The following is a 26,624-nucleotide window of genomic DNA, read 5'->3' as shown; positions in this document are numbered from 1 at the left end:
ACTCTCACCCCTTCTGCCTGAGAATTCTCACCCTTAGGATGGAAACCAGCAATATGATTTTAACAAGCAGGCTCATTACCATGCTTATTCATCAGTTAAATATTCAATCTTTGTTGACACAATGGGTTGTTATTTTTCTAAGTTGCTACCCCAAAAACGGTAATGTAGGAAAACAAAAAAGCTGAAATTAGTAGCAACCAACAATAACAAAAGAGAGGGTTAGATCAACACTTTGTTGAGCTGAGACTACACAGAATTAGATGAGCAAACTGGCTTAGTTAGCCATAATCATAACGCTGTGGCGTTATCTTTTAAAAATGCTGTTCTCTCTACTACTCAAATACAAACCAGGCAGGGTAGTTAGCTTTTTAAATAAGGCTACAGGTCTGATCAAATGGTATACTAGTATCAGTTCCATAATTTCCACTCACCTTAATGTTTGAGATGAGGTTCTGATTCTCAGGTACCTGAGGATTAATTGCAATGAGCAATCCATTATACCCATTGTCTCGAAGTTGTATTCCAGCTCCCAGGAATGGGAGTTCTGAACTTAGGGCAACCAGGAGAGTCACAAACTTCAGGTTGCAAACAGGACCTGCAATGCCTCTTTGCGTCATGTTGTGGAGAAGCCTCCAGTTCACTCACACTGAGCTTGCTGCATACATTGTGTCAGGTTTTCAATGTGGATGCAGAAGGTTTCTTTCTGAACTTGCAAGGTTTTAGAATACAAGATGAAGGAGGTGTCTTCTTTGAAAAGTCTGGGGTGGATCCATCTGGGACCTGCCTCTACTAGTCCTTTTCCTCTAGGCAATGCTACACTTGCCTGTTCTGTGGCTGAGCTGCCTCCTGAATCATGGTTGGGCAAGAAACCTTCTGCTCCTCATTCATTTTATAACTTCTCAGAAAGAAGAGAGAAATAAGACCAAAGGAGCTTAAAAGCAGGAAATCTGGCTGGCTTGGCAGGAAATTAGTATATCTGGACTGTTCAATCCCCTTGCAGTAGAAACACAGAAACCTATAGTGATTTTCCTCTCCTCGTTTCTCATAACCTCCTCCATCAGTTAGCACAACTACTTTCTACTGCCCTCAAGTCATTTTTCACTTGGTGTAAGATTTCCTTGGCTGTTTATTTTGAAGATTTAGAAATCCATTCAGCAGCCCAGTCCCTAGAGCTCTTGGGTCAGAAAGTCTGGGCAAGCTCTCAGCTGATGGCTGGGGGTCAGGTATCAGATATCCCCCAGGGAGGGCCAACTGCCAGGAACTTGGGTACCTGTGCAGGCCTTTCCCTCTGGCCTTGCTACCTTTTCTCTCTGCATAAGGAAGAAGAATAGACTTCTCCTTCAGCTGTCTCCTAAGGGCAAGGTCCCGCGTCAGTCAACCTTCCATTTCTCTAGGACCAAAACCAGGATCTAATCTACAGTAACCTTCTCAAATATTTTATGACTGTTTCATAATACCTGATACTTACCTCATGCTTTAAAGTTTTACATATGCACTTACTTAAATATAAATACTCTGATGTAGGTATAATTCGTACTTTTCAAGTGAAAACACCGAGTCTTGGAAATTCTGATTATGAAAATTAGCCAATGAGAGAAGAAACTAACATTTATTGAGTGATGGATTTTATTATGCCTATTTTATGGTTGACAGAACTAATGTTCAAAAAAATCTAAGTAACTTGTTCAAGGTTGGGAGTATTATTATCATACTAGAATGAACCAACTGACTTCAAATTCCAGTTTTTCAATATATCATATTCTCTCTTAGTTACTAAATTATCTTAGCAACCTCGTTTCTCCCTCTTCTTTGTGTTTAAAAATGCCGCACAGTGACAGCTATTGTAAAACTAAAGAAAAAGTTTTATTCACAGCGTCAGAGCTCCACAGCAAGCAAAACCTGAGACTCTTCCCTGCTGTGGCCCCGTCTCTGAATGTCTGGGGAAGGAAGTGTAGCAGTTAGGAAAGGGTCTGTCCCTGCTGTCAACAGGGATTTCACCAACATTGTCTCTTTTCTGCTCTACTGTCCATCTTCATGGGCAGTGTGATGTCACTCTTCTTCACACCAAGGTTGGAGTCTTCTGAACCTGGGCTTTGATATTGCACTGCAATGTTGACAGATGTTGGGATTTTTTCCCCTTGCTGTCTTGCTTGAATCCTATTCTCATGCCTCTTCTCACCTGCTTTTCCTTCAAATTCCAGCTGTATCCTGGAAGCCTGCTGAGCTCCATAACTAGGTCGAATTCCCTTCTTTCATGCTTCCATAGCATCAGATAACTCACCTTTGCAGCATGATCATGGCAACAGTGTCACATTTATATTGTATAATTGATTGTCAGCTTCCTGCTGTATGAGGGAAGGGATGGGGTCTGTTTTTATTCAGTACTTCCCCAGCACCTAGCTCAGTAAACTCTCTGTTGAATGACTGAATGAATGGAGTCAGGAGAAGTAAATAAAACCAGATAGTGAAGGAGCCCTGGATTATAGTGTAAAAATTATTTCCCCTACTCTTGTTTTCTAGAAGGCATCTCTTCTGTTCTAGAACAGTTTCCCTCTTGCTCCCTCTTGACGGGCAGTGCTTGGGCATGGCGCTCTCCCTTGAGTATGAGATGACGCTGGTCATTACGTGGCTGCCCAAGTGTCTCACCCTAAAGTTCAAAGGTCAGCTTAGCTACCTTTTCTCCTGAACTGAATTCCCAGCTCTGGTTTTGTTCTGCTTGTTCACTGTGTCTTTCAGAGTAGAAGGCCGGAGGTGTGGCAGCTCCAAAGGCTCTGTCTGTAAATGTGACTCATTGAGCAGAACAATGCACTTCATTTCAAATATCCTTGGCAGGTTATTTTCTTATGCCAACCTCTTGTGATTTTAAGAGTAAAAATATTCCCATCGATAAAGCAATATGCTCAAAAACTAAACTCGTAAGCACACTGCAAGAGTGACTTTTTGCCAACACCCAGGGAAATTTTTCTTGACACTTGTATAGGTTGTTTGCTGTGGGAGGGAGTGACTGAGGACTGACATTCAGCACTCTCTCCACTTGTTTTTATCATTACGATGATTCCCTTGGGATGTAAGGGTGGAGAATATTGGCTAGAGAGTGCATGCAACTTTATAAAGAACAGCCACAAATGAACAATTTTGTTCAGCTTTACTTGGGTTGAAACCTGAACAAGCTCACTCAGGCTTTGCTTAGCCTGGGTTGAGAGTCTAGGCATGATATCTACCCTTGTCTATCTGCTTTTTTTTTTTAACTTATAATTCACAGCCCTTTTTGTTTCAGCAACCAGGCCTGGGACTGGGCCAGTTGAAGGTCTCTTTTTACTGCCTCCTTCTTTCAGCAGGCTGACCTTACAGCAGACAAAACTAAAAAGGTGGAGAAAATGAAATTGACTAAAGGAATTAGAAATTATACCTAGCACAGCATCTTTTTGTGAAGTGTGACTTTGTCAATAAAGTGAACTTTTTATCCTTTCATTAAACAAAAATTAACTGGTCATAGCCATAGATTTTAGATTTTATAATATCTGAGAAAGAAAATATACCTAAAGGAAAAGAAAGGAGGAATACAGTTTTTAAGCGTTTATTTCAATGTTATATAAACTCTAGGAATCTGCTTTGCTTTTATTCTGCTTTCAAGAAAATTTATTCAATTTCAGTAACTGAAGAATCTAAAGCACATCTTTGTTAATTGTTTGACTCTGTAGTTCAACCCGGCCCCAGAAAGAAGGGTCTATTTTTTTCATGGAGTCAGCTGGTACAGACCCACAGTCTAAGTGAATAAAACACCCAGTTGGTGTCTGAGAAGTCAGGAGATTTGGCATCCTGGGGAAATCAAAGAAAATTTTGGATTATTTCCTCTCAGGCTTTGGTTTCAACAATCCCATTTAGAAAAGGAAAGTGAAGTACACTGTATGGTTGGGCTACACAGCTCATGGGCCACGTTAGTTTATGTAATCCCTGTGAAATAAATCGGAAAAGAAGTGAGACAAATTGTCAAGACTAAGAATTTAAACAAAACACAGAGTTTGCCAAGGGCCGAGATGGTACATTTCCTACCTCCTTTATCTCATTTCCTTCAAATTTAGACTCATTTTCAAAGCAAAGCAACAAAGTGGATGGTCCAGATAGGGTCTGGGAAGCCATTTTTGTTGTCAAATCACCGCCATGCCAAAGCATGGAGATCAAGAGCAAAGGTGAAACACAATGAAACATAAACTTATAATTGAGCACGTCAGGATAAACCAGTTGGTTTCAGAGAGAGATGCTTGAGAAACTGATAGTGAAAATATTCCAAAATTGAATAAAACAGGGACTGTCTCACATTACAGAAGGAGGCACTGAGTTTGGATATTGCAAAGACACTCATGGCAATAAAGGCTTATGGGCACCAGTCATTATTAGAAACAATCTCTCATGTTTGTATGGTGCTTTGCACTTTTCAAAGCCCTTCTTAATCGTACTGTATCTCATGAGTCACAGGAACTTATAAATTCTGCTTCTGTGGAAGTTAAAGAATAGTAAGAGTAGCTATCTTTTTTAAGGGACCATTTAGGTGAGATCTGTCTTGCACACAAGGTTAAGATTTAGCTCACAGGTTCTCTAAAATTTATTCCATGCATATCAGTACAGTGTACTGTGGAATGTAAAGAATGGGAGATACTGGTTTTATTCACTTGCTCTAGGATCCAAGTCACATCACTTAAACTCTTCAGGCTTGGTTTTATCATCTTCAAAATAAGGGGGTTGATCTACTGAATGGCATTATTTTTCCTCACTTTCCTCATTCAATTCACTGTGGCAATAACTCAATAGATTATCTTGTGTGCACACAAACACACCCAAACCCTCCAAAATTTGCCAAAATGAATGTAAAACAAGAAATACTTTTAATGATAACCCAATTAAAAATTGGCAGAAAGTGTATGGAACATTTATCATTTGCAAAACAGCCACAAACTTGCCTTTTGTAAAAGACTGCTATACCTACTATGTACCAGAGAGTATATAGCATCATGTGGATATAAGATATTATCATTATTACTACTGTTACTTTTGAGAGGAAAAAAAAAAGAGAGAAAGCAGAAGTGTAGGAAATTTATTAAAGAGATGAAAAATAACCAGGGAGACTCAGAACAGTATACAGAAGTAGAAGAACAAGATTTCGACTCTGTTCTTCCCTAGTTTCCCCTCGATTGCTTGGTGCTCTGACAGTGGCCTCCATATGTTTCTGAGACCCCAGGGATTTGCCGGATTCTCCTCTTGCTTGCAACCCCACTGGGAAGGGGTAGCAGGTATTTTTTGTTCTCCTTCCTCTACTTCTGCTGCTTCTAATACTCCATTTCACATTGCCTGCCCTGTGAAGAACAGGAAGTAGCTATAACCGGTTTTTCAACTGGCAACTGGGGGATTAGGGCTCCCCCTTCTGTTCTTGGGGTGCAGGTATCTGGGCTATGAATCTCTAAATAAATTCTCAGCAACAGAATGGGCCTGCACAGACTTCCCTTCCAAAATGTACCAACAGCTGTCTAGAACAGTGCTTTTCAAGTTTTATTATACCCAAGAATCACCTATTCAAATGCAGATTCTGACTCAGTGGGTCAAGATGAGACCAATATTCTACATGTCTATTAAGCTTCCATTATGCTCCCTTACGTTTCCAATGAGAATGTAAATTAATTTGTGACTTATGCAGCCTTTGTTTTATTTTATAGTTAACACTAAAATATGAATTGTGAATTAACAGGGAATTGTTAATTTCAGCCAATCAATGACATCTTTAATAAGTGAGGATTGCCCATAAAGAATGAATAAATCATTATGACAAACATTAATAACTTACGCTAAACTCAACCTAATAAATGAAATATATATTGGAAATTTATTTATGTGGCTGGGGCCACTGGTCCTTGGGCCATACTTGAAGTAACCTCTGGGTCAGGTAAGGTCCTGGGAAATATCTAGGGATTTATTTCGCAATTATAGCCTTTACACCAGAAAGAGGTAGTCTTTATAGTCTTTAAACACATTTTTACCTTCTATGGAAAAGGCCTGTGTATTCTTCAGAACTCAGGAGAAAAACATTGCATTAGTTATGCATTTCTATGGTGACACCATAGTTTAAATATTCTTTGTAAAGAAACAACTGCAAAGAACTGCGGTTTTTTTTTTTTTTTAAAGCAAAACCAAACAAAACAAAAACACTGATCTGTAGGTTTTGAAATCCTAAAATTCACAATCACTTCTCTATTATTAAAACCCTGCCCCGCCCCTCTCCCCACCCCAGTTCAATCCATCTATTTTCTTATTGATCATATGAGAGGCATAATAAGATTGTTTTAATGGGCACTTTTAAAAAAATTTCTTATGCTTCCTCAGTGATCTCCAACACATAGCCTCAAACAAGTAATTTTCAATGATTGCCTTACTCAGCAGGGGACTGCTCCCTTAACTTTTCTTACTCTCTCTTTTTGCACACTGGTTCATTCATTCATTCAAAAGTAAAATTGTGTCAATTATATCTCAATAAAGCTGTTACAAACAAAACTATGTTCCTACTAGATGTCAGGCACTTTTCTACATGCTGGATATGAGTGAACAAAACCAACCAAGTCCCCGGCCTGATGGAATTTACATTCCAGAGAAGGGAGAGAGACAACAAAGAAATATAATGTAGCATCTAGTAACCATATTGTGGAGAATAAGAAATCAGATACGGTGGGGAGGCAATGAGAGGGTGGAAGTTGGGGTTTCCTATTTTGTGTTAGCTGGTATGAGGAAGGCCTCACAGATAAGATTATCAGGAGTGAGGGGAGGAATCATGCAACTATCCTAGAGTAAAACAGAGCAGGTAGAAAGGCAAAAGGCTGAGACAGGCTGGTGCTGCAGTGGAGTGGGCACAAGACAGCAGAGTGAGAGAGGAGGTGAAATCTCTGGCTCTGGAGAGGCTAAAGCATCCAGGTGGCCTCTGGTACACGGATCATGCAAAGCTTGCAACTTTATGTAAAGGATGGGAGTTTACTCTGTAAAATGGGGAATCAGTGGTGAATGTGGCGGAGTGATATAGTATGACCTTCCTATGTTCTTTTTGTAAGGACCACTCTGGCTGCTGAGTTGAAAGTCAATGGGAGGAGGCCGCAGGCGGAGTGGGGGCCAGTTGGAGGGTGTAACTGTAATGCCAGTGAGGAAGGGAGACAAAGCTCAGACAACAGGTTGGGTTGTCTTCATCCTCCAACTTTCTTGGAATTTCCTTTCCCCTCCCTATTAAATATTGTTGCTGTGTGGGTGAAATAAAAGCCCTTCAGCTTATAGGTTTATTAAGAGGAAGGATCATACTTCTTTGCCTGCCCAAATGGCCTTAACGTAATGCTGACAAGAGATGAGATAAAATGAGAAACAATGACAAAAATAACCTGAGACCTAGAGTCATTGGTAGTCAAATGACAAAAATGTAGTTCAAGTTTAAGCTTATAAGGCTGTGGTTCTTAATGTCTCATCCATAAATGCCTCACAAATGGCAGCTGATTCTACAGTAATTATTAATTAGTATAATTATCAGTATTGTCAGCTGGAGTTCTCTTATTCCTCAGAGAAGTAGGTATAATTGACTTTTGCCTTTGTCAATTTCATGGTCTGTGGAAGATCAAGCCTCTCCTAAATTTCTGCAACTACCCTGGATGCTTGACTTCTCAAAACTCCTGCTTCCCAGATCCACACCTGCCGCTTCTGTGTTTCACTACATTGTCTTAAATGCAGTATTTGGAATTTCTCAAAGAAACATGTATATATTGTGTTTGCAGCATTTTAGACTTTACTAAAGAGTTTTTAGGGAAACTGGAGCGGTACTTATATCACAGAAAAAAAATAAAACTTTAGCAGTGAAAATGGCAACATTCTTGTAAGGGAAATAGCTGCACTTTAGTCAAGAGCAGGCTGAGGTGGCCTTCTGGTGCAGCATGACTCAGTGGGTTTGGAGTGCAGGTGCACAAGCCTGCACGTTATGTAACCACATGACATGAGGTGCATTAGGTGATCACCCATGTGAGCTCGTGCTTGGCTCGGAGCCATTATTGTCTGTAAAAGGTATAATTATCCTGCTAACACTGTACATACCGCTCACCTGCGTCCAGAGAGAGAGTAGTCATGTCAAAACTGTCTATGTTTCCTCAAGTGTTTTTCCAGCTACCCACCACTTGCCCACCAACTCCCCTCAGAGCTCAGTTAGAACCTGACAATTGGCATCATGAACAGGATCCTGAGGACAGTGAGCCTTTGGTCTCCCATTGATTCCAGGTTGGCCATGTGGCTGAAACATGGGTTGTGGTACCCCGTGGCAGCTGTTCGGCTTGGATGGGTTCCAGTGGAAACCTGGGCGGCAGTAGTTGGGTCTCCCATGAGCATGGAGAAGGTGCTGAAGCAGCTGGAAGCACAGACACTGAGGAGCGAGCCTTTGCTGGCAGAGTTGGATGGGCATTTTTGACTGTACTACAAGAAGTACACACCCAGTCCCTGAGGGATGCAATGCAGGTAAGGGCCCTCCAGGTGCAGGCAGCGCACCTTGAGGCCTGGCTACACAGCTCAGAAAAAGAGTTAGAAACTGCCATGAATGGGGACCTCCAGGTGTCGGTGGGGTGCCTGAAGTGCTGGCTACAGAGCTTGGAAAAGGAATTAGAAGCTGCTGTGGGCCAGGTGAGGTGGCTCACGCCTGTAATCCCAGCACTTTGGGAGGGCAAGGTGAGTGGATTACTGAGGTCAGGAGTTTGAGACCAGCCTGGCCAACATAGTGAAATCCTGGCCCTACTAAAAATGCAAAAATTAGCTGGGTGTGGTGGTGTGCCCCTGTAATTCCAGCTACATGGGCCACTGAGATAGGAGAATTGCTTGAACCTGGGAGGCGGAGGGTGCAATGAGCTGAGATTGTGCCACTGCACTCCAGCTTGAGTGACAGAGACCCTGTCTAAAAAAAATAAAATTTAATTTAAAAACCTGCTGTGAATGCAGGCCTGGGTTGGTTATCTCAGCCAGAGACCCCCACTTGGTCAGATACCAAGAAGGAAGAACCCCTGTTATGGGCTTACCCAGTAGACCATCAGAAGGTAGATCATAAGCAGCCATTGGGGCCCCAAGGGTAGGCTCATGGACCCACCACCATAATGCAGCGTACTTCAGATACTGCCTATACCCCGACTGAGTTGTGGGAGTTAGGCAGGCAGTGCCGTCAGCATCCAGGGGAACCTCTGCTCATCTGGATGCTTCATTTGTGGGATGAGGGAGCAGATAGTATCTCCTCTTCTGCCTCTGAGATAGAAAAGATGGCCTCTATCACGACTCACCCCTCCCTCCATCAGCAGTTGCAGGTTAGCTGGTGGCTGACACAAGGGCAAGGTGACCACACGTAGATTGAGTGGCTATGGGCAGCCATACGGACTGTGTGGAACACCACCAGTGAAATACTTGAAACCATGAGTAAATGGCAATTGTATGCCAATTTGGTGTAAGTCACCTGGGAGATGAGTATGCGGCAGACTATGTGTATTAGGGTTCTCTTGGACAAAACTAATAGGAGATATATATATATATATATATATATATATATATATACACACACACACATACATGAATGAGGGTTTATTAAGTATTAAAACTTGAACGATCACAATAGGCTGTCTCCTAGCTGAGGAGCAAGGAGAGCCAGTCCGGGTCTCCAATTGAAGAACGTGGAGTCCAGTGTTCTAGGGCAGGAGGCGTCCAGCATGGGAGAAAGATGTAGGCTGGGAGGCTAGGCCTGTTTTCTTCTTTTCACGTTTTTCTGCCTGCTTTATATTCGATGGCAGCTGATTAGATTAAGGGTGGATCTGCCTTCCCCAGCCCCCTGACTCAAATGTTAATCTCTTTTGGCAACACCCTCACAGACACACCCAGGATCAATACTTTGTATCCTTCGATTGAAGCGAGCTGACACTCAGTATTAGCCATCACACTATGTTTGACCTGAATACCCAGGGGGCCAGATGATGAATATTTCACCTCCCACATGAGGGATCTGCTGTTGGGTTCTGTGCTCCCAAGTGCCTTTGGCTTCCTAGCTGCTGTCCTCACCCCATACGTAGGGTGCCGCATACATGAAGTGACTACTGCTGTGGCGGCTCTTGGAGAAGCAGAAGGCCACTGGTGGGACCTAGAAGTCCACACCGTAAAGAAGGAGACGACGCCTTGCCCATAGGGGCCACACCATGGGAGAAAAGGGGGCTGCAATGAGTGACATGCTCACAGATGCAGATAGATTTGATTTTGGCCGGGATTGGATGAGAGAAAATTGATAAGCAGCCCAATGAAGTACTCTTAACTTTGTGAAGATAGTTGTCTTCAGAGCAGCAATTCCAGAAAATTCTCCCAAGGGGGAGAAGGATGTTGCTGCACCACCCAGTGCCACCTGGTCCCACCTGGGTGCTTTAGCTCAAAGACTACTTGCTGCAGCCAGGTGGAAACGTGGAGCCTTTTTCTGTTTGATTAGGGAACTGGCTGAGGTCCCCGGCTTGTGGGGACACTAGATGACTGGAGGCCACATGTGGAATTAGAGATCCACTGCTCCCCCACCAATGTACAGGGGGTGCTGGCACTGGCGGATACTGGCATGGATTGCAGCCTTGTTTATGGGAACCTGGATAAGTTTCCAGGCAAACCTGCTTACATTGACAGTTATGGAGGCTGATCAGTGAAAGTGAAGCCTGGGTGGGCATACAGAGATAACTGAGTCAATTAAAAAGCTGGAGGAGGTGCAGATAGTGTGTGGTACCTACAACCCCTACGGTTCTCCAGTGTGACCAGATAGAAAGCCTGATGAAACTTGGCGGATGACCGTGGACTAGAGAGAACTAAATTAAGTAACACCCCCTTTGCATGCAGCTGTACCATCAATAATGGATTTGATGGACCATTTGATGACAGAACTGGGACAGTACCACTATGTAGTGAACTCGACCAATACATTTTTCTCCATAGACATCACTCCAGAAAGCTAGAAACAGTTCACCTTCATGTGGGATGGGGGACAATGAACTTTCACAGTGTTGCTACAGGACTATGTGCATAGCCCCACCATATGTCATGGTCTAGTTGCCACAGATTTAGCCACCTGGCAATGTCCAGAAGGGGCCCGTCTATTCCATTATGTTGATGATATTATATTAACCTCTGATTCTCTTGCAGATTTAGAAGTGGCAGTGCCCCTCTTGCAGCAACATTTGGCAGCATGCAGTTGGGCTGTCAATGAATCCAGGGTTCAAGGGCCTAGATTATCTGCCAAATTATTGGGAGTTATCTGGTCGGGTGAGACAAAGGCCATCCCAGAGGTTATCATTGATAAGATTCAGGCATATCTCCGCCCCACCACGGTGAAGCACCTGCAAACTTTTGTGGGGCTCCTGGGATATTGGTGGGCATTTGTGCCCAATTTAGCTCAAATGATGAAAGCATTGCATTGGTTAACAAAGAAGGGCGCTATCTCGGATTGGAATGATGTGGCTGAGACTGGCTTCCTGCCAGCCAAGCAGGCTATTCAGCTGGCACAAGCCCTATGGGTAGTTGACCAGGGGTACCCATTTGAGCTGGATGTGCATGTGACCACAGATGGCAGCACAAGGAGCGCTTGAGAATGCCATTAGGCTTTTGATCTCTATGGAAGGGAGCTGAGCTCTGGTATTCCTTGATAGAGAAACAGCTAGCAACTGTATATGCCGCCCTTTAGGCTTGTGAGAGTGTGACAGGATGGGCTGCAGTCATTGTGCGAATGACTTACCAATAGCAGGATGGGTGCATCATGGGTAATGACCCCCTAGACTGGGATGGCACAGACATCCACCTTGGCAAAGTGGGGCACCTACTTGGAGCGGTGGAGTATGCTGAGTACAAGCCCCTTAGCAGCAGAGTTGCAAGAGGTCTTGGGACCTGTAGTCTTAATGCAAGGCAAGGCCCGAGGCACCCCTAGACCCTGAGCCTTCACCATTTAAGGAAGGGCGTCCTCCCATTCCCGATGTGACATGGTACACAGATGGGTCTAGCCGAGGTGCTACTGCTGCCTGGACCGCTGTTGCAGTCCAACCTAGTACTGACACCATATGGTTTGAAACTGGGTATGGACAAAGAGGCTGACAGGCTGAACATAGAGCAGTATGGATGGTGATCACCAAGGAGGTGAAACCTATGGTAATCTGTACGGACACTTGGGTGGTCTATCAATGTTTAACCTTGTGGTTAACTACCAGGAAAATACAGAAGTGGCCTTTGGCCACCCCCGGCAATGATGAGGCAGATGTCTTGGCCAAGGTCTGATGGTTAGAGTCGGCACTTACATGAGATGTGGTCATGTGGCTACACCAGAAACTGGGACATGCGGGGGTAAACTGACGTCACAGGTCAATATGCATTGGGATCTGTCCCTGCCCATGCAAGATATTTGGGAGGCTTGTCAGAAATGCCCAGCATGTGCTCAGACATACCCTAATCAGAGGCAGCTGCCCAGTGTTACACAACAGTAACAACAGGGCAAGTGCCCTTGATCAGGTGGCAAGTAGACTACACCGGGCCACTGCTGAAGCTGTTAGGGTACACACATGTGCTAACAGCTGTGGCCATGGCCACAAGCCTGTTGTTCGCCTACTCTTCCAGGGTGGTCACCCAACAGAACACCATTCAGGCCGTGCAACACTTATGTGCCCTGTGTGGTTACCCTCTGGCCATTGAGAGTGATAGGGGAACACATTTCACTGGACAACAGGTACAAAAATGGGCACAACGAATGGGCATAAAGTGGGGACTCCATGTGCCATACAACCCACAAGCTGTGGGTATGATTGAGCGATATAACAGGCTCCTGAAAAATGGGTTAAGCTTGTATGTCACACCCCCATCTTTGTGGGGCTGGAGTTCAAGGCTGGACCTGGTGCTCCAAACCGTGAATGGATAACCACCGAAAGGCGGCCCAGTCCCAGTGGAGGCTTTGTTACACCGGGCCACTGTCCTATTCAGTTGCAGATACGTACCAGGGATGACCTCCTCTGACCAGATATTGGGACAAACGGTAACCTGTTGTTACCTGCCCCAACACCCTTGAAGGCAGGAGAACGGAAAACCTGGCTGTGCGTGTGGATCCTCCAAGTACCCCCGTGCTGGTGGTTGTCCATTACAGCTCCCTGGGGGGAGGGCCTGCAGTGTGACTTGCGTGTTGCTCCTTGGGTGTTTGATGCATGGCCCCCGCGGTTGGCTTTCAAGGTGGGGCGGCCGGGGAAGGAGCCCTACTTGGGGGACACATGTACTGTCTGTGTGGCCTATTATGAACTCCCCTGTGACTCTGGCACTGATACAGGACTCAAAGAAACCATAGGGAGCTGAGGAAGGTGTGGTACCATTGCCCAGGGCAAAAGCCCTTGGCGGTTGCATTGTTATCCAGGGATGAAAGATTAGCCTATATTTTGCCTGAGGGACGTGATTTACCCCCTTTAGTACCTGTACTTGCTCTGTCACTTTGACATAGGTTAACATGCTCCAACTGCATTGTGGACCTATGCTGAGGTGAGCAATGTTTTCAACTCTTGGATCTGCACCACCCTTCCAGCAGCAGCTGTGGATAGCTTGCCTTGGCACATGCATCCTACATCTGCAGAGAACTGGACATAGTTGGAGACTTGGGGTCCCATGGCTGACACCCGGAACGCGAAGTGGCAAGCTTTGGACAAAGGATGCTGCAAGACCCATGGTGCGCCCACCCCCTGGCTGGCCTGTAGCGTTTATGACAGGTGGGGCTGCCTAGCGGGGGAACATGTAGTACCCCTGGCCCAGGCACTGCAGTGCATAGAGCAACATTGGGGTAACACCACTGTGGGATGGGTACCTGTCATGACCTGTGCAAACATAACATGTGTCACCACACCGAAGGTAGGATGGAACAAGCGGCCCCACCAAGGTCAGGCCCCATGGACTTTTTGCCCCTGAGACTTTATGGATCTGTGGGGACACAGGGTGGCCTTACCTACCAGATGACAGGATTGGATGTTGTACCTTGGAGTGGCCTTATGTACCTGCCACTGTTCTCTCCATGTTGCCCAGATGTCTGTGTAACTGGGAGGTGCTACGCTCTTGGTTTTTGCAAGTGCGACGAGCACCCTGGTGGTTCTACCCCTTGGCAATGACTATCACTGGAGCGGGTGTCATAACTGTAGAAGCACAAGTTACTCCTCTTGTAGAGCACACCACTTGGTCTCTGAATTGCACCTGAGTGGCCCTCCTCCTGTTAACGGATGAGGTTGATCAGATCAGAAAGGTGGTGTAGCAAAACCAAATGACCTTAGGCATCATAACTGCTGCCCAAGTGGTACCTGTGTCCTTTTAGAAACAGTGTTGTACCTTTATCCCTGACAAGCAGCAGAACTTAACAGCCGCCCTGCAAGGGGTCTCATGGGAGATTAAGGCAGTTGAGAGCCTTACTGATGACCCCCTGCATTCCCCAGGCTCTGGCCTACACTGGGCCCTAATAGTCTTAAGTAGCATAGCTGGGATCCTAGTAGTGAGCTGTTGCTGTCTGTATTGTTGTTGTGGGATATGGATTCAGTATCCCATGGTCATGACCTCTATGGTCATGTATCCCTGCCTGGAGGAGGCCCTCAGCCTAGGGAGTGGAGTGGAAGTGATATGGCTGCACTTTAGTCAGCAGTAGGCTGAAGTTGCCTTCTGGTGCAGCATGATTCAGTCGGTTTGGAGTGCAGGCGCACAACCCCACACATTATGTAACCATGCCACATGAGGCGCATTAGGGATTGGAGCCACTATTGTCTGAAAAAGGTATAGTTACCCCACTAACACTGTCCATATGGTTCACTCATGCCCAGAGAGAGAGTAAAGCCATGTCGAAACTGTCTATGATTCCTCAAATGTTTTTCTAGCTACCTGCCACTCACCCACTGACTCCCCTAGGACCTCAGTTAGAACCTGACAATTCTTTATTTATTTTTTAATTTATTATTGAGACAAGGTCTGGTTCTATTGCCCAGGCTGGAGTACAGTGGTGAAATCTCAGCTCACTGCAACCTCCGCCTCCCAGGCTCAAGCCATCCTTTCGCCTCAGCCTCCTGAGTAGCTGGAACTACAGGTGAATACCAGCATGCCTGGCTAATTTTTGATTTTTTGTAGAGACAGGGTTTTGCCATGTTGTCCAGGCTGGTCTCGAACTCGTGAGCTCAAGTAATCCACTTGCGCAGGCCCCCCAAAGTGCTGGGATTACAGGTTTGAGCCACCACACACCTGGCTGGCAACATTCTTTAAATAATTTTCCACAAATGTGGATCTTCCTTGGCCCCCAGTTTGCCTCAGCCTCTTTCTATCCTGAGGGATCTTCATCTCTCTTCTCTTCTCTCTTCCTCACTTTGAAAAGTAAAAGCATCCAACCAACCATTAACAAAACAAGCCTTTCCTGGCCTCATACAGAGCCTGTGCCTTACTCCTCTGAATCCTAAGAACCACTCACTCAAAACCCAGGCAAGATAGGAGAGGTAGAATAGCTCCCCTCCACCCCAGACATTTACCAAGTGCTCTCCCCAAGAGGGATTCTTCAGTAAGAGCTTTCAAAGACTATTTTGGCAAAGGCATTCATCTTCCTGGGGCCTTCAAAAGGGACTAGAGTTCACCTCTATTTATTCTTTTCTGAATTCAAAGTCAGAGTATTTTCTCCTCTACCATTCTTTTTCCTGTGACATGTCAGCTTTATTTTCTAAAGTTGCCATTTTCCCTTTAACTAGCTGGGCATAGCCAAGGTCTCAGAGTAAGGTCTCAGGGTTCTTCCCATATCCCACCATACCTAGCATTCTACCTTGTTCCCAGTTTTCCTGAATAATCTCCTGTTTTGATTATTCTGAGTTTTGGCTGTGGCTTGCTTGAAAATTCTAATGAAGGTTCTGCTTAAACTAAGATCACTTTGATCTTATTCCTCATTCCTCGCCAATTCTTTTAGTGTCTCCCATATGAGTACTTTCTCCTCTGCCTTTTTCTATACTCCCCCACGAAGGCTAGGAAACAACTTTTTTTTTTGTTTTGTTTTTGTTTTTGGAGACGAAGTCTTGCTCTTGTCCCCCAGGGTGGAATGTGATGGCACAATCTTGGCTCACTGCAACCTCTGCCTCTCAGGTTCAAGCGATTCTCCTGCCTCAGCCTCCGAGTAGCCTCCCGAGTAGTATAACAGACACCCAACACCATGCCCACTTAATTTTTGTATTTTTAGCAGAGACAGGGTTTCACCACGTTGGCCAGGCTGGTCTCGAACTCCTGACCTCAGGTGATCTGCCCGCCTCGGCCTCCCAAAGTGCTGGGATTACAGGCATGAGCCACCGTGCCCGGCCGGGAACAACTTTAAAAAAAAAAATTAGGCCAGGTGCGGTGGCTCACGCCTGTAATCCCAGCACTTTGGGAGGCTGAGGTGGGTGGATCATGAGGTCAGGAGATCAAGACCATCTTGGCTAACACGGTGAAACCCCATCTCTACTAAAAATACAAAAAATTAGCCAGGCGTGGTGGTGGGCACCTGTAGTCCCAGCTACTCGGGAGGCTGAGGCAGGAGAATGGCGTGAACCCAGGAGGCGGAGCTTGCAGTGAGCCGAGATTGTGCCACTGTACTCCAGCCTGTGTGACAGAGCGAGACTCTGTCTCAAAAAATAAATAAATAAATAAATAAATAAATAAATAAATAAATTAGTATGTATCTTTCACAATATATCTGTTTTTAATTTTTTCTCCATTAGAAAGTAATGGGATATTTTTGAGTAGAGATTTTTTAGAGTCTGATAACTAGGAAAAAGGAAATTGAATCAGTTCTTTGATGTAATATTATAATTGGTTACTAAAAATGCAATAATTTCCAAAACAAAAGTGTACAATATGTAGTACATTTTATCCAAGATCAAATATTCATATTACAAAAAATATTGAGTCTTTTAAAAACAATAGTTATGAGTAAGTGACACATTTTTTAAAAGAAACTTTTCAAGCATATTATCTTTTTAAAGAATAAAAGAGTAAATTTTTTAGTGTCATAACTTATCCTAAATGTTATTACATCACATACATGCTTTATCTCCATTTGAATAACTTACCATAATCTAGATTATAGCAATGAGTCACACATTGTAGATTACTTACTAAGAAGGCAATAAAGCCAAAAGAATAAAATTCCAGAGTATAAGAATACATCAAAATCTCCTGCCACTTCTGTTTTCCATTATATGAACTTTTATTGGCCTTCATCTGCTAATCCTGTGTTACCACAATCATGTGGAAGCAGTGGTTAAATGGTTAAATGATTGGGCTTTGAAGTTAGTCTGCCTGGATTGAAATCCCAGCTCTGCTTCTTACTAACTGTGTGGCCTTAGCTAAGTTATTAAACATCGCTATGCCTCAGTTGATACATCTGTAAAATTGGTGTAATAATTGAGACATATAGTGACTAACACTATGATTAGGCCAGAGTAAGAGTTTAATAGATATTAATCTCAATTAATGTATTGCTGGTCTCCCATGTGTGTGGCCTCTGCTTAGGTTTTGTTAATGCCTATGAATCACCATTCTCCTTCCTTCTTTCTTGCTGGCAGAACCTGTCTTCCATGACAGAGGTCAAATGTCTGATGCTCATTTTTCCAAGCACCCCTTATACTGGAACATGAGTATGTGGCCTGACAATAGGATATGCTAGCAGGAGGGAGGCGCAAGAGAAGGAAGTGGTGGTTTTGGGATCATTCAGAAAAAAGATTTTTCTCCTGGAAAAGAGAAGTCTGGAAAATCCCCATTCTTCTTTCCTATCATGGTGTCAGAAGCTGAGGGAGGCTCTGTGACTGTCAGGTAAAAGATGTGAGGGCAGTCAAAAAGCAAAAGGTAGTAGAGCTGAAAGGTAGAAAGAGCTGGCATCCCCGATGACACTGGTAACTCAGGAGCCAACCCAGGAGCATCTAACTCCAGACTTCACTGTGAGAAGTCATGAAAGCCCCTATTCTTTAAGCCACTTTAACAGTTGGGTATCCTGTTACTTCCAGCTGAAGCTGATAACGATTGATAAAGGCACTTCAGAAAATAGCATTGACATTTCTAAAAAGTGTCAATCAATCTTTGGAAACATGTACATAAAGTGGTTTAATCTGTAAGCTATGTAACATTTTGATGAACATATTATTATTATTTTCAGCCCTTCTTTTCCAAATAAAAGGATCATGTTTAGCTTAATAAGCTAGCGGGGGAAAGACCTATTGAAAAATATCCATCCAAAGTAGACAAGCCTACATTAAAAAGAAAAAAGGGAAAAAGTAAAGTAATTGTTTAGGTTTTTAAAGCTTAAAGTGTGTGCTAGACCACACATGTGCTAACTATGGCAGTTTCATATTTGTATCCCTGCATTATTAAGCTTCTGTGTCCAAAGGACCACTTTCTGTCTTCCTATATTTTTCTTTATACTTGGCACCTAGGAGTTCATCATTTTCTGAGGGTTCTTTAAATAGTTCACTAGCTCTCAAATTAATTTCTGGTTATACGAGTGGATTTTTCAAACAATACAAGAATAGAAAGTGTCTTAATTTCTCTATGACCACACAGCATCTTTATGCCATAAGACTTAAGTTGCTTACATTACCTTTAAAAAGCCCTTAATAGCTAATGAAAACCAAGTGATAACATAGTTTAAAAGGTAAATTTTATACTTAAGCATCATTTCCCTTTGGTCAAACACTGATGTCCCAGAGGACAGAATATTAAGCTTAAAATACAAGGTTAAACAGTGTTATTTTCTGAATAGCATTTAAAATAAACAGATTTAAAAGCTGGTTATGTAATACAATGCATTAAATGTTTAATACCTGACCTAATTTCATTGACTGTAGACATTGAACATGTGCTGCAAGGTGGGCTAAGTTTGACAGTAACTATTTAACCGGTCAAACATCCTGGATTTTTTTCAGGTTATGGTAATTACTGGAATCATTTATAGTTAGAGGGAAAACTAGATTCACATATACTATTACTCTCCTTTAAAAAAAAGGCTCATGTCTGAAGACTGTAACTTATGTGGAAAATATCTGGATGAAAAGAGATAAACATTCTTGATTGTGCATCATGTACTTTGCACCTTAAAACAATCATTGCCAATACCTACCACTTATACAGCACATACGATTTATCAGCGATAAGGCAAGGTATTCTACAAATATAGCTTCAATTACCACAACAATCCTATCAGATGGGTAGAATTATTCCTTAGTTTTTTAATAGAGAAGCCTCAGAGAAGTAAAGTAATTTTTCCATGACTTCTTGGTAGAAAACATGAATACAGGTTGGTCTGATTCCAAAGCCCTTGTTGCTAATTACTGTGTAATTGTAACAACCCATTTCACCCTCACCCCAGGCCCACACTTAGCCCTACCTCCAGAGGTTTAGTTAAGTGTAGTGCTGGGGTAGTTAGTTCCTTTCTGGATGGTTTCTGGTAAGAACCTCCTTTCAAGGTTCAGGGTAGCATGTTGTCCGTTGCTATGGATTGAATGTTTGTATCCCCCACTCCCCAAAATTGATACGTTGAAACTATAATACTGAATGTGATAGTATTTAAGCATGGGGTCTTTGGGAGGTGATTAGGTCATAAAAGTGGAGCCCTCATGATGGGATTATTGCTCTTATAAGAAGAGACATGACAGTGGGGAGGGCATGGTCAGTAACTAGCACTAGAAAGTCGGCAGAGCAAGAGCAAAGAAAAATTCCTTTGTTCCTAGGAAATCTAGTCCTCAAAGCCACTCAGTCAAAGCAGGCACTTTATAGCAAAGAAGGAGCAGAGGAAAGGAAAAGGACTCAGGTTTAAGTGACTGGAATCATTCCTATTTGATTCTTGGCAGCACAAATGTGACAAGCTGCAACTCAAATGACTACATGTAAAACCCTGTGCCTTGAAACAACCAGATAAACACTCCTCGGCCTTTGTTGTATGCATTCAAAGGATTAATGATGTGAGTTTACTGGTGCAGAGAATCATCATAAGACTTTGCCTGAAGACGTTTTTCAGTGGTGTCTTTGTAGAAGTCACCCCCTCCCCACCCCTCCACCTTCAGCCTAGAAATGCTACATATAGTGGAACATTATGTGACCTGGGGATTTCTAAATCTGAAGTCTCTCCAGGAACTCATCTTGAAACGTGGGCAAGTCAAGGTCAAAAGTAAGACCATTCCCTCTGGCAGACAACACAGTTATTGGGGAGCACCTGGGGAGGTTTGGCATTATTTGCTTGAAAGACGTCATTCACGAAATTGCCTTCCTGGGGAAGTGTTTCTAGGAGATCTCATTGTTCTTGCACCCTTTCCACCTCTTGGTGGCCTGTCATGCTACCAAGAATGATACGGTGGGCTTCTTCAAGGGAATGGGCTCACCTGGCTATCAGAGTGAATGCATGAGTGAGGTCATCCACAGCTGAACTAGATCCAGAATACCTGAAAGCACAGTGTATTAGTGTATTGGAAGCATGTGTTTTTGCTTTTCAGAAATGATATCAAATAACTTCAGAGAAGATTATTTACTGCTCTATTGTCAAAAACTGAAGGGAAGGGTCAGGGAAAAGACAGCAGGTTATGTTCATTGCAGGCACCTCTCGGCACAGTCCAGTTCTAAGGAAACATTTCCATGTTCTCCTTATTGGCTGCCACATCCTCTGAAATCAGCATAGGCCATGGAGGAAGGAGTCCTGCTTTGTCGCATCTTCTATCCTGGGGTTTAATATTCATGAGTGAATAAGCATTTTGTACAAGACACCCTAAGACTCCTACAGCAGTGCACCAAGCCCAGGGGCATACTTGAATCTAGCGGTTCCTGAGGCCTTATTTTTAACTGACTTGAAATACAGTTAGGAAGAATGGCACAAAAAGAACTTAGTTGTCTCTCCTGTGCATCTATGTTCCAACTTTTCACTGATGGCTCTGAGAGCTCTCAGACTTGGCTGACTCTAAATATAACTGGTGTGTTTTGTATTCTAGCCTGCAACTGGCTTAGTCTTCTTCTCTAAAAGCTCGGGATTTGAGAATGAAAGACCTCTTCAGCAGAAAAACATGTACACACTCAAAATTTTGCTGGCAGTTTTAGGGCGTTTAGACCCTTCTCCTCAGGGACCTAGGCACCTTACGTGAGGAAGTCCTGCTCTTCTCAGGACTGATCACCCAGGCCCTGATGTTGATCATTTCTGGTTCCATGTCCTGTGCAAGACCAAAGCTTACCAAGATAGCTTTTTCTCTTTACATGGCAGATTGTGTTGCCCCTATGCCTCCTAGAACTCTGGGAAATGCCCACCGTTTCTCTCCTGGGCTTCAGGACAGAATTTCTTGGTTTCTCTGATGATCAGCACTCTCTTCAAAATGCAGATCAGGAAGGGATGAACCATTTTCTTGGTTTGGCCTGGATAAAGTTAGCACTATCTGGCTTTTTAGGCCCCAGGCAGGCAGCCTAATAAATCTTTTCCTTGAAATTCTAGTCTCCAAAAGTATTGCCCTTTGTCCTGCTGGTAATAATGTAGGAAACTAGCAACAAGGCTTCTAGGGATTTCCTGAAAACAGTGGCTCTGATACTGCTTGTGTTTTTCATCAGTGTCCACCCTCAAGTGGATCCTCGCACTACTCCCTTCAATCCTACAGCTTGCCATCTGAGCAACTGACGAAGATGTGCCAGACCTAGGTTAAACTTTAAAACATGCTTGACCATTGTATTTCCTGATCCTTTCAGAACAGCATTCTACAATTTGACTTATGGGGCCCTCAAATATAGCTGGAAATTGAGTTAGAGGTATAAGAATGCCTTAAAACGTGCCAGCTTATGAGGCCATCAATTAGGTTGGTTGGCTCCAGAGTTAACCTGCCAGGAATAGATACTATAGATGTTATTCTTACACTGTAAAACACTGTGAAATCAGATTACTTTTAAATGATGTATCACAAAGTCATGGAAAAAAGCAGTGGTGAATATGGAATCCCAGGTCTTATATCCCAGCTTTTATACTAAAAATGGCTACAGTGTTTTCACTCTGCCTGTAAAATGGGAGCTAATATCCTCCAACATGCCCACCTCATGTTGGTTAAAAGGATTAAGCAAAATAATAGTTTGTAATTTATAATTCTATACAAAGCAAAGATCTTATTATTTATAAGGAAGAAACATGAAAGAGCTTGCTTCCCTCCTCTCTCCACCATGTGGGAGTAAAACAAGAAGGCATCCTTCTGCAAATCAAGAAGAGGGCCCTCACCAGGAACCAAATGGCTGGCACCTTGATCTTGGACTTCTCAAATTTCTGTTGTTTAAGCCACCCAGTTTATATTTTTGTTATAGCACTCCAAACTAAGATATGCGCTGATACTCTATCTTATAAAAGCAATGTTGTTCTGTTCCCTCAAGACTTTGCTCAATTCTTGTCCTACTTACCCTGTGGACAACCATCTTTGTAGTAAATGGAGTCTACCCAATTTTAAGACTTATATAAAACTACAGTAATCAAGAGAATGTGATGTAGGCAAATGTTTCGATTATAAATTATTAGAATGGATTGTCCAGAAATAAACACACACACACATATGGTCTAATCATTTTCAACAAAAGCACTAAATTAATTCAATGGGGAAGAGAAAGTCTTTTAAATAAACGGTGGTACCACATTGGGTATCTGTATAAAACAAAGGGAATCTTGACTCCTTACATCTTTCCTAAAACACTTAATTCAAGATATGTCATATACTTACTTATGAAAGCTTCAAATAATAAAACTTCTAAATGAAAACATGGCAACTTCACAAATGTGGAGTTGTGGTACATTAAACTATAAAAGAAAAATACTGGTAAGTTAGATGTCTCAAATAAAAATTTTCTTCTCTTCAAAAGATACCGTTAAGAAAATAGATAGATAAGAAATAGGAGGAAAACATTAGTTATATATATCTGACAAATCGTTTTTCAGAATATATAAACAACTCATGAAAATCAACAATAAAACAACAATCCAATACAAAAATGGGTAAAAGACTTGAACAACACTTCATAAATCATGTACAAATGGTCAATAACTGAAAGGTACTGAACGTGATTCATTACCAAAAAAACACAAATTGAAATCCATGTGAGCTGCCACCTCACATCCCCTAGAACAGTTAAAATAAAAAATACTGCTTTACTAAATGTTGGCAAGGATGTGAAGCAACAGGAAGCATCATATACTGCTGGTAAAGTTAAACATACTCCTAGCTAAGAAAAATGAAAGCATATGTTAATAAAATGCCTTTTAAAGAATGCTTATAGCAGCCTTATTCATAATAACTAAAAGCTGCAAACAACCTAAATATCTATCAACAGGAGCGCTAATAAGCAAATTGTGGTATATTTACACAATGAAATACTACTATATAGTGGGCTGTTCTTAAACAGTTTGTTTCTAAAATCTCTTGATTTTAGAGGATTGAATTAAAAGAATTTAGGGAAGGGGGTAATGAAGAGAGGTTGATTAATGAGTGCAGACATACAGTTAGATAGAAGAAGTAAGATCTGACCTGGGAGAAGGCTTTCATACCAAAAAAGTGCAAGATTTTGCTTATTTATATTGGCAGAAGCCTATGGAAAATAATGAATTCCAAGTGTGGCAGACCAGGGATGAAGGAATATTTTGATGTGTCCAAGATATTAATATGAACATATTTACCAGAGACCATAATTCACTGTGCTTGCTTTGAACATCTGGGAGTGGCTGTCAAGGTTTGCTCAGTTGGTTGGTTGAAACTAAATACAGTTGAGATGTTAGAAATGTCTTGATTTTAGAGGAATGAATTAAAAGACTTAGGGAAGGGGGTAATGAAGAGAGGTTGATTAATGAGTGCAGACATACAGTTAGATAGAAGAAATAAGACTCAGTATTTGACAGATAAGTAGGGTGACTATAGTTAACAATAATCTATTGTATATTTCAAAATAACTAGAAGAGAACAATTTGAATGTTCATAGCATAAAGATAAATATTTAAGGTGATGGATATCCTGACTATCCTGATTTGATCTTTACACATTACACATTCATATAAATGTATCCAATTATCACATGTACCCTGAAAATATGTACATCTAGTATGTATCAATTTTTAAGGAAGACTTAGGGAATAGTACTGTAGGAATAGATTTATCATGTGTGAACCAGTCATCTCCTTTCAAAGGTGTTCTGAGAGGGTCAAAGGACCTTCTTTTTACTAAAGCATTGAGAAAATATAGGGAATGCCAGAATCCTTTAAAAGCTCTGTAGCTGCTATTCTATAAGCCTGGGGACGAAGATGTTGCCATTGCATGAAACCCCTAATTTTCTAATGGAAATAGTAAGATCCCAAAGGGATAGAGGCCAGGTGATACTACTGAGCCATCAGAGATGAGATACCTGTTGTTACCATGATACCAGCAGGACGTATCATGTTGTTTGACTAAGCGGGGATTTTTAGGAGTTGATAATTAATCAGTGTCCCTGTAATTGAAATGGAGAGTCTACTAAGATTCTACTTAATTTGTACAGCAAAAAATTTACCAGAACTAATGAAGAGACCTGAATGTCATAACCTTAAAGGAGATTTACAGCATCTTGACATTGGCTTTTTGACTCATGGCTATTATAATGGGAAGACAAAGTGGAAGCCTTTTGAACCGCCCCTATCTACTAAAAGATTAAACCAAAGGCAATACCATAGTCCTAGGGGAATTCCAGTGATTAGTGGCACTATTAAAGAGTGCAAAGACATAAAGGTGGTGATTCTCCATCACACTTTCATTTAACCTTCTGTTTGTCCTCTGCAAACAGAAGGTTATCTAAAATATTGCTTTTTAATTTTGAAGTATTATTTGTAATCAAGTATCTTTATTCTATTTCATTGTTTGCTATTTTTACATTCTAGTCCCTATTTGTTGCCATGATCTACCCAACACCGTAGTGTTGCATCCTACACACAAATGTACTTTAGTGAGCTCATATGTTTACATTTATGTATCATCTATGGCTTTTCTTGGTACGACAATGGCAGAGATAAATACTATCACAGAGACCATATGACTTGCAAAATCCATTAATAAAATACTTACTATCTGGCTGTATTAGCCCATTTTCATACTGCTATAAAGAATTGCCCAAGACTGGATACTTTATAAAGGAAAGGGGTTTATTTAATAAGACTCACAGTTCAACGTCGCTGGGGAGGCCTCAAGAAACTTACAATCATGGTGGAAGGTGAAGGGGAAGCAGGGTACCTTCTTAGTAAGTCAGCAGTAAGAAGTACCCGGTGGAGGGGGAAGAGCCCCTTACAAAACCATCCGATCACTTGAGAACTCACTGGCACGAGAACAGCATGGGGTAAACTGCCCCCATGATTCAATTACCTTCACCTGGTCTCTCTCTTGACACATGAGGATTATGGGGATTACAATTGAAGATGAGATGTGGTTGGGGACTCAAAGGCTAACCATATTACTGGCCCTTTACTGAAAATGTATTAATTCTGTCTCTCGCTTTAAATTATTAAAAGGGACAATTACAGTAGTGGGGGAAAAGCATTGCTGGAGTGCTTTAGTGAAACCAATTATTAGGTAGCAGTATGCCACGGTTACGGCTCAGTTGACAGTTGCTCTACCTGTGAACTTCCTATGTTGGTGTACGATTCTTAAGATGAATATTAAGTAGAGGCGTTGAATGAAGATTTTTTCCGAATTAAATCTTGCTTTGCTTCTTCAGGACTTTAAAAACCAGACCAGCTGGCTGTAACGCAGATACAAAAGACTTTGAGACCTGAAGTCACCTTGGAGAACATCATCACGCTCCCTCATTTAACAGGAAAAAACCTGAGGCCTAGGGAGGCATCTCAGCTAAAAATACCACTATACATTTAAAAGGTGGTTTCTTCCGGTCGCAGTTGCCTTCACGTTTTCAGATCTTTCCTTTAAAAAGTGAAAGCAGGCCGGGCCCGGGGGCTCACGCCTGTAATCCCAGCACTTTGGGACGCCGAGATGGGCGGACCACGAGGTCAGGAAATCGACACCATCCTGGCTAACACGGTGAAACCCCGTCTCTACTAAAACTACAAAAAAAAAAAAAAAAAAAAAAAAAAAAAAAAAAAAAAAATTAGCCGGGCACGGTGGCGGGCGCCTGTAGTCTCAGCTACACCGGAGGCTGAGGCAGGAGAATGGCGTGAACTCGGGGGGCGGAGCTTGCAGTCAGCCGAGATCGCGCCACTGCACTCCAGCCTGGGCGACAGAGCGAGACTCCGTCTCAAAAAAAAAAAAAAAAAAAAAAAAAAAGCGCGAAAGCAGAACACATACAGGCCAAGCGCCAGAAAACTCGGAATTGGCTTTATTTCCTTTTTTTCTAGTTGGGCTCAGTTATGACTTTCGGTAATGTACACAAGTGCCGTCCTTTTCCAGAAACAAACGCTTAAAAAAAAAAGAGCTTATCCGAGACACAAGGATAGACGAATCTCCCCTCCCTGCCCCGTCCCTCACCCTCGCCAATAGCTACAGGCGCTGCCCGCCGTCCGTAACCCGGACCAATCCGCAGCCTGCTGCGGGCCTGACGGGAGG

At 42.6% G+C, this 26,624-nt stretch overlaps 1 protein-coding gene and 1 pseudogene across 1 annotated transcript in view; one reads left to right on the top strand and one right to left on the bottom strand.

Annotated features, from left to right (window-relative positions):
• CLCA2 (chloride channel accessory 2) overlaps positions 1-1,183 on the bottom strand; it is a 31,997-nt gene extending 30,814 nt beyond the window's left edge. The window contains exon 1 of the mRNA XM_050773469.1: positions 432-1,183. Coding sequence (XP_050629426.1) covers positions 432-617 — 186 coding nt within the window. The 5' untranslated portion in view covers positions 618-1,183. The remainder of the gene's footprint in view (positions 1-431) is intronic.
• Positions 1,184-19,553: 18,370 nt separating this feature from the next.
• On the top strand, positions 19,554-20,477 carry LOC126943843 (60S ribosomal protein L7-like 1; annotated as a pseudogene).
• The last annotated feature ends 6,147 nt before the right edge of the window (positions 20,478-26,624 follow it).

This window comes from Macaca thibetana, chromosome 1 (genome assembly GCF_024542745.1).
Source record: "Macaca thibetana thibetana isolate TM-01 chromosome 1, ASM2454274v1, whole genome shotgun sequence".
In the NCBI taxonomy this organism is placed as follows: domain Eukaryota; kingdom Metazoa; phylum Chordata; class Mammalia; order Primates; family Cercopithecidae; genus Macaca; species Macaca thibetana.
Note: the sequence above shows the minus strand (reverse complement) of the source record. Positions and strands in the feature narration are given on the sequence as shown.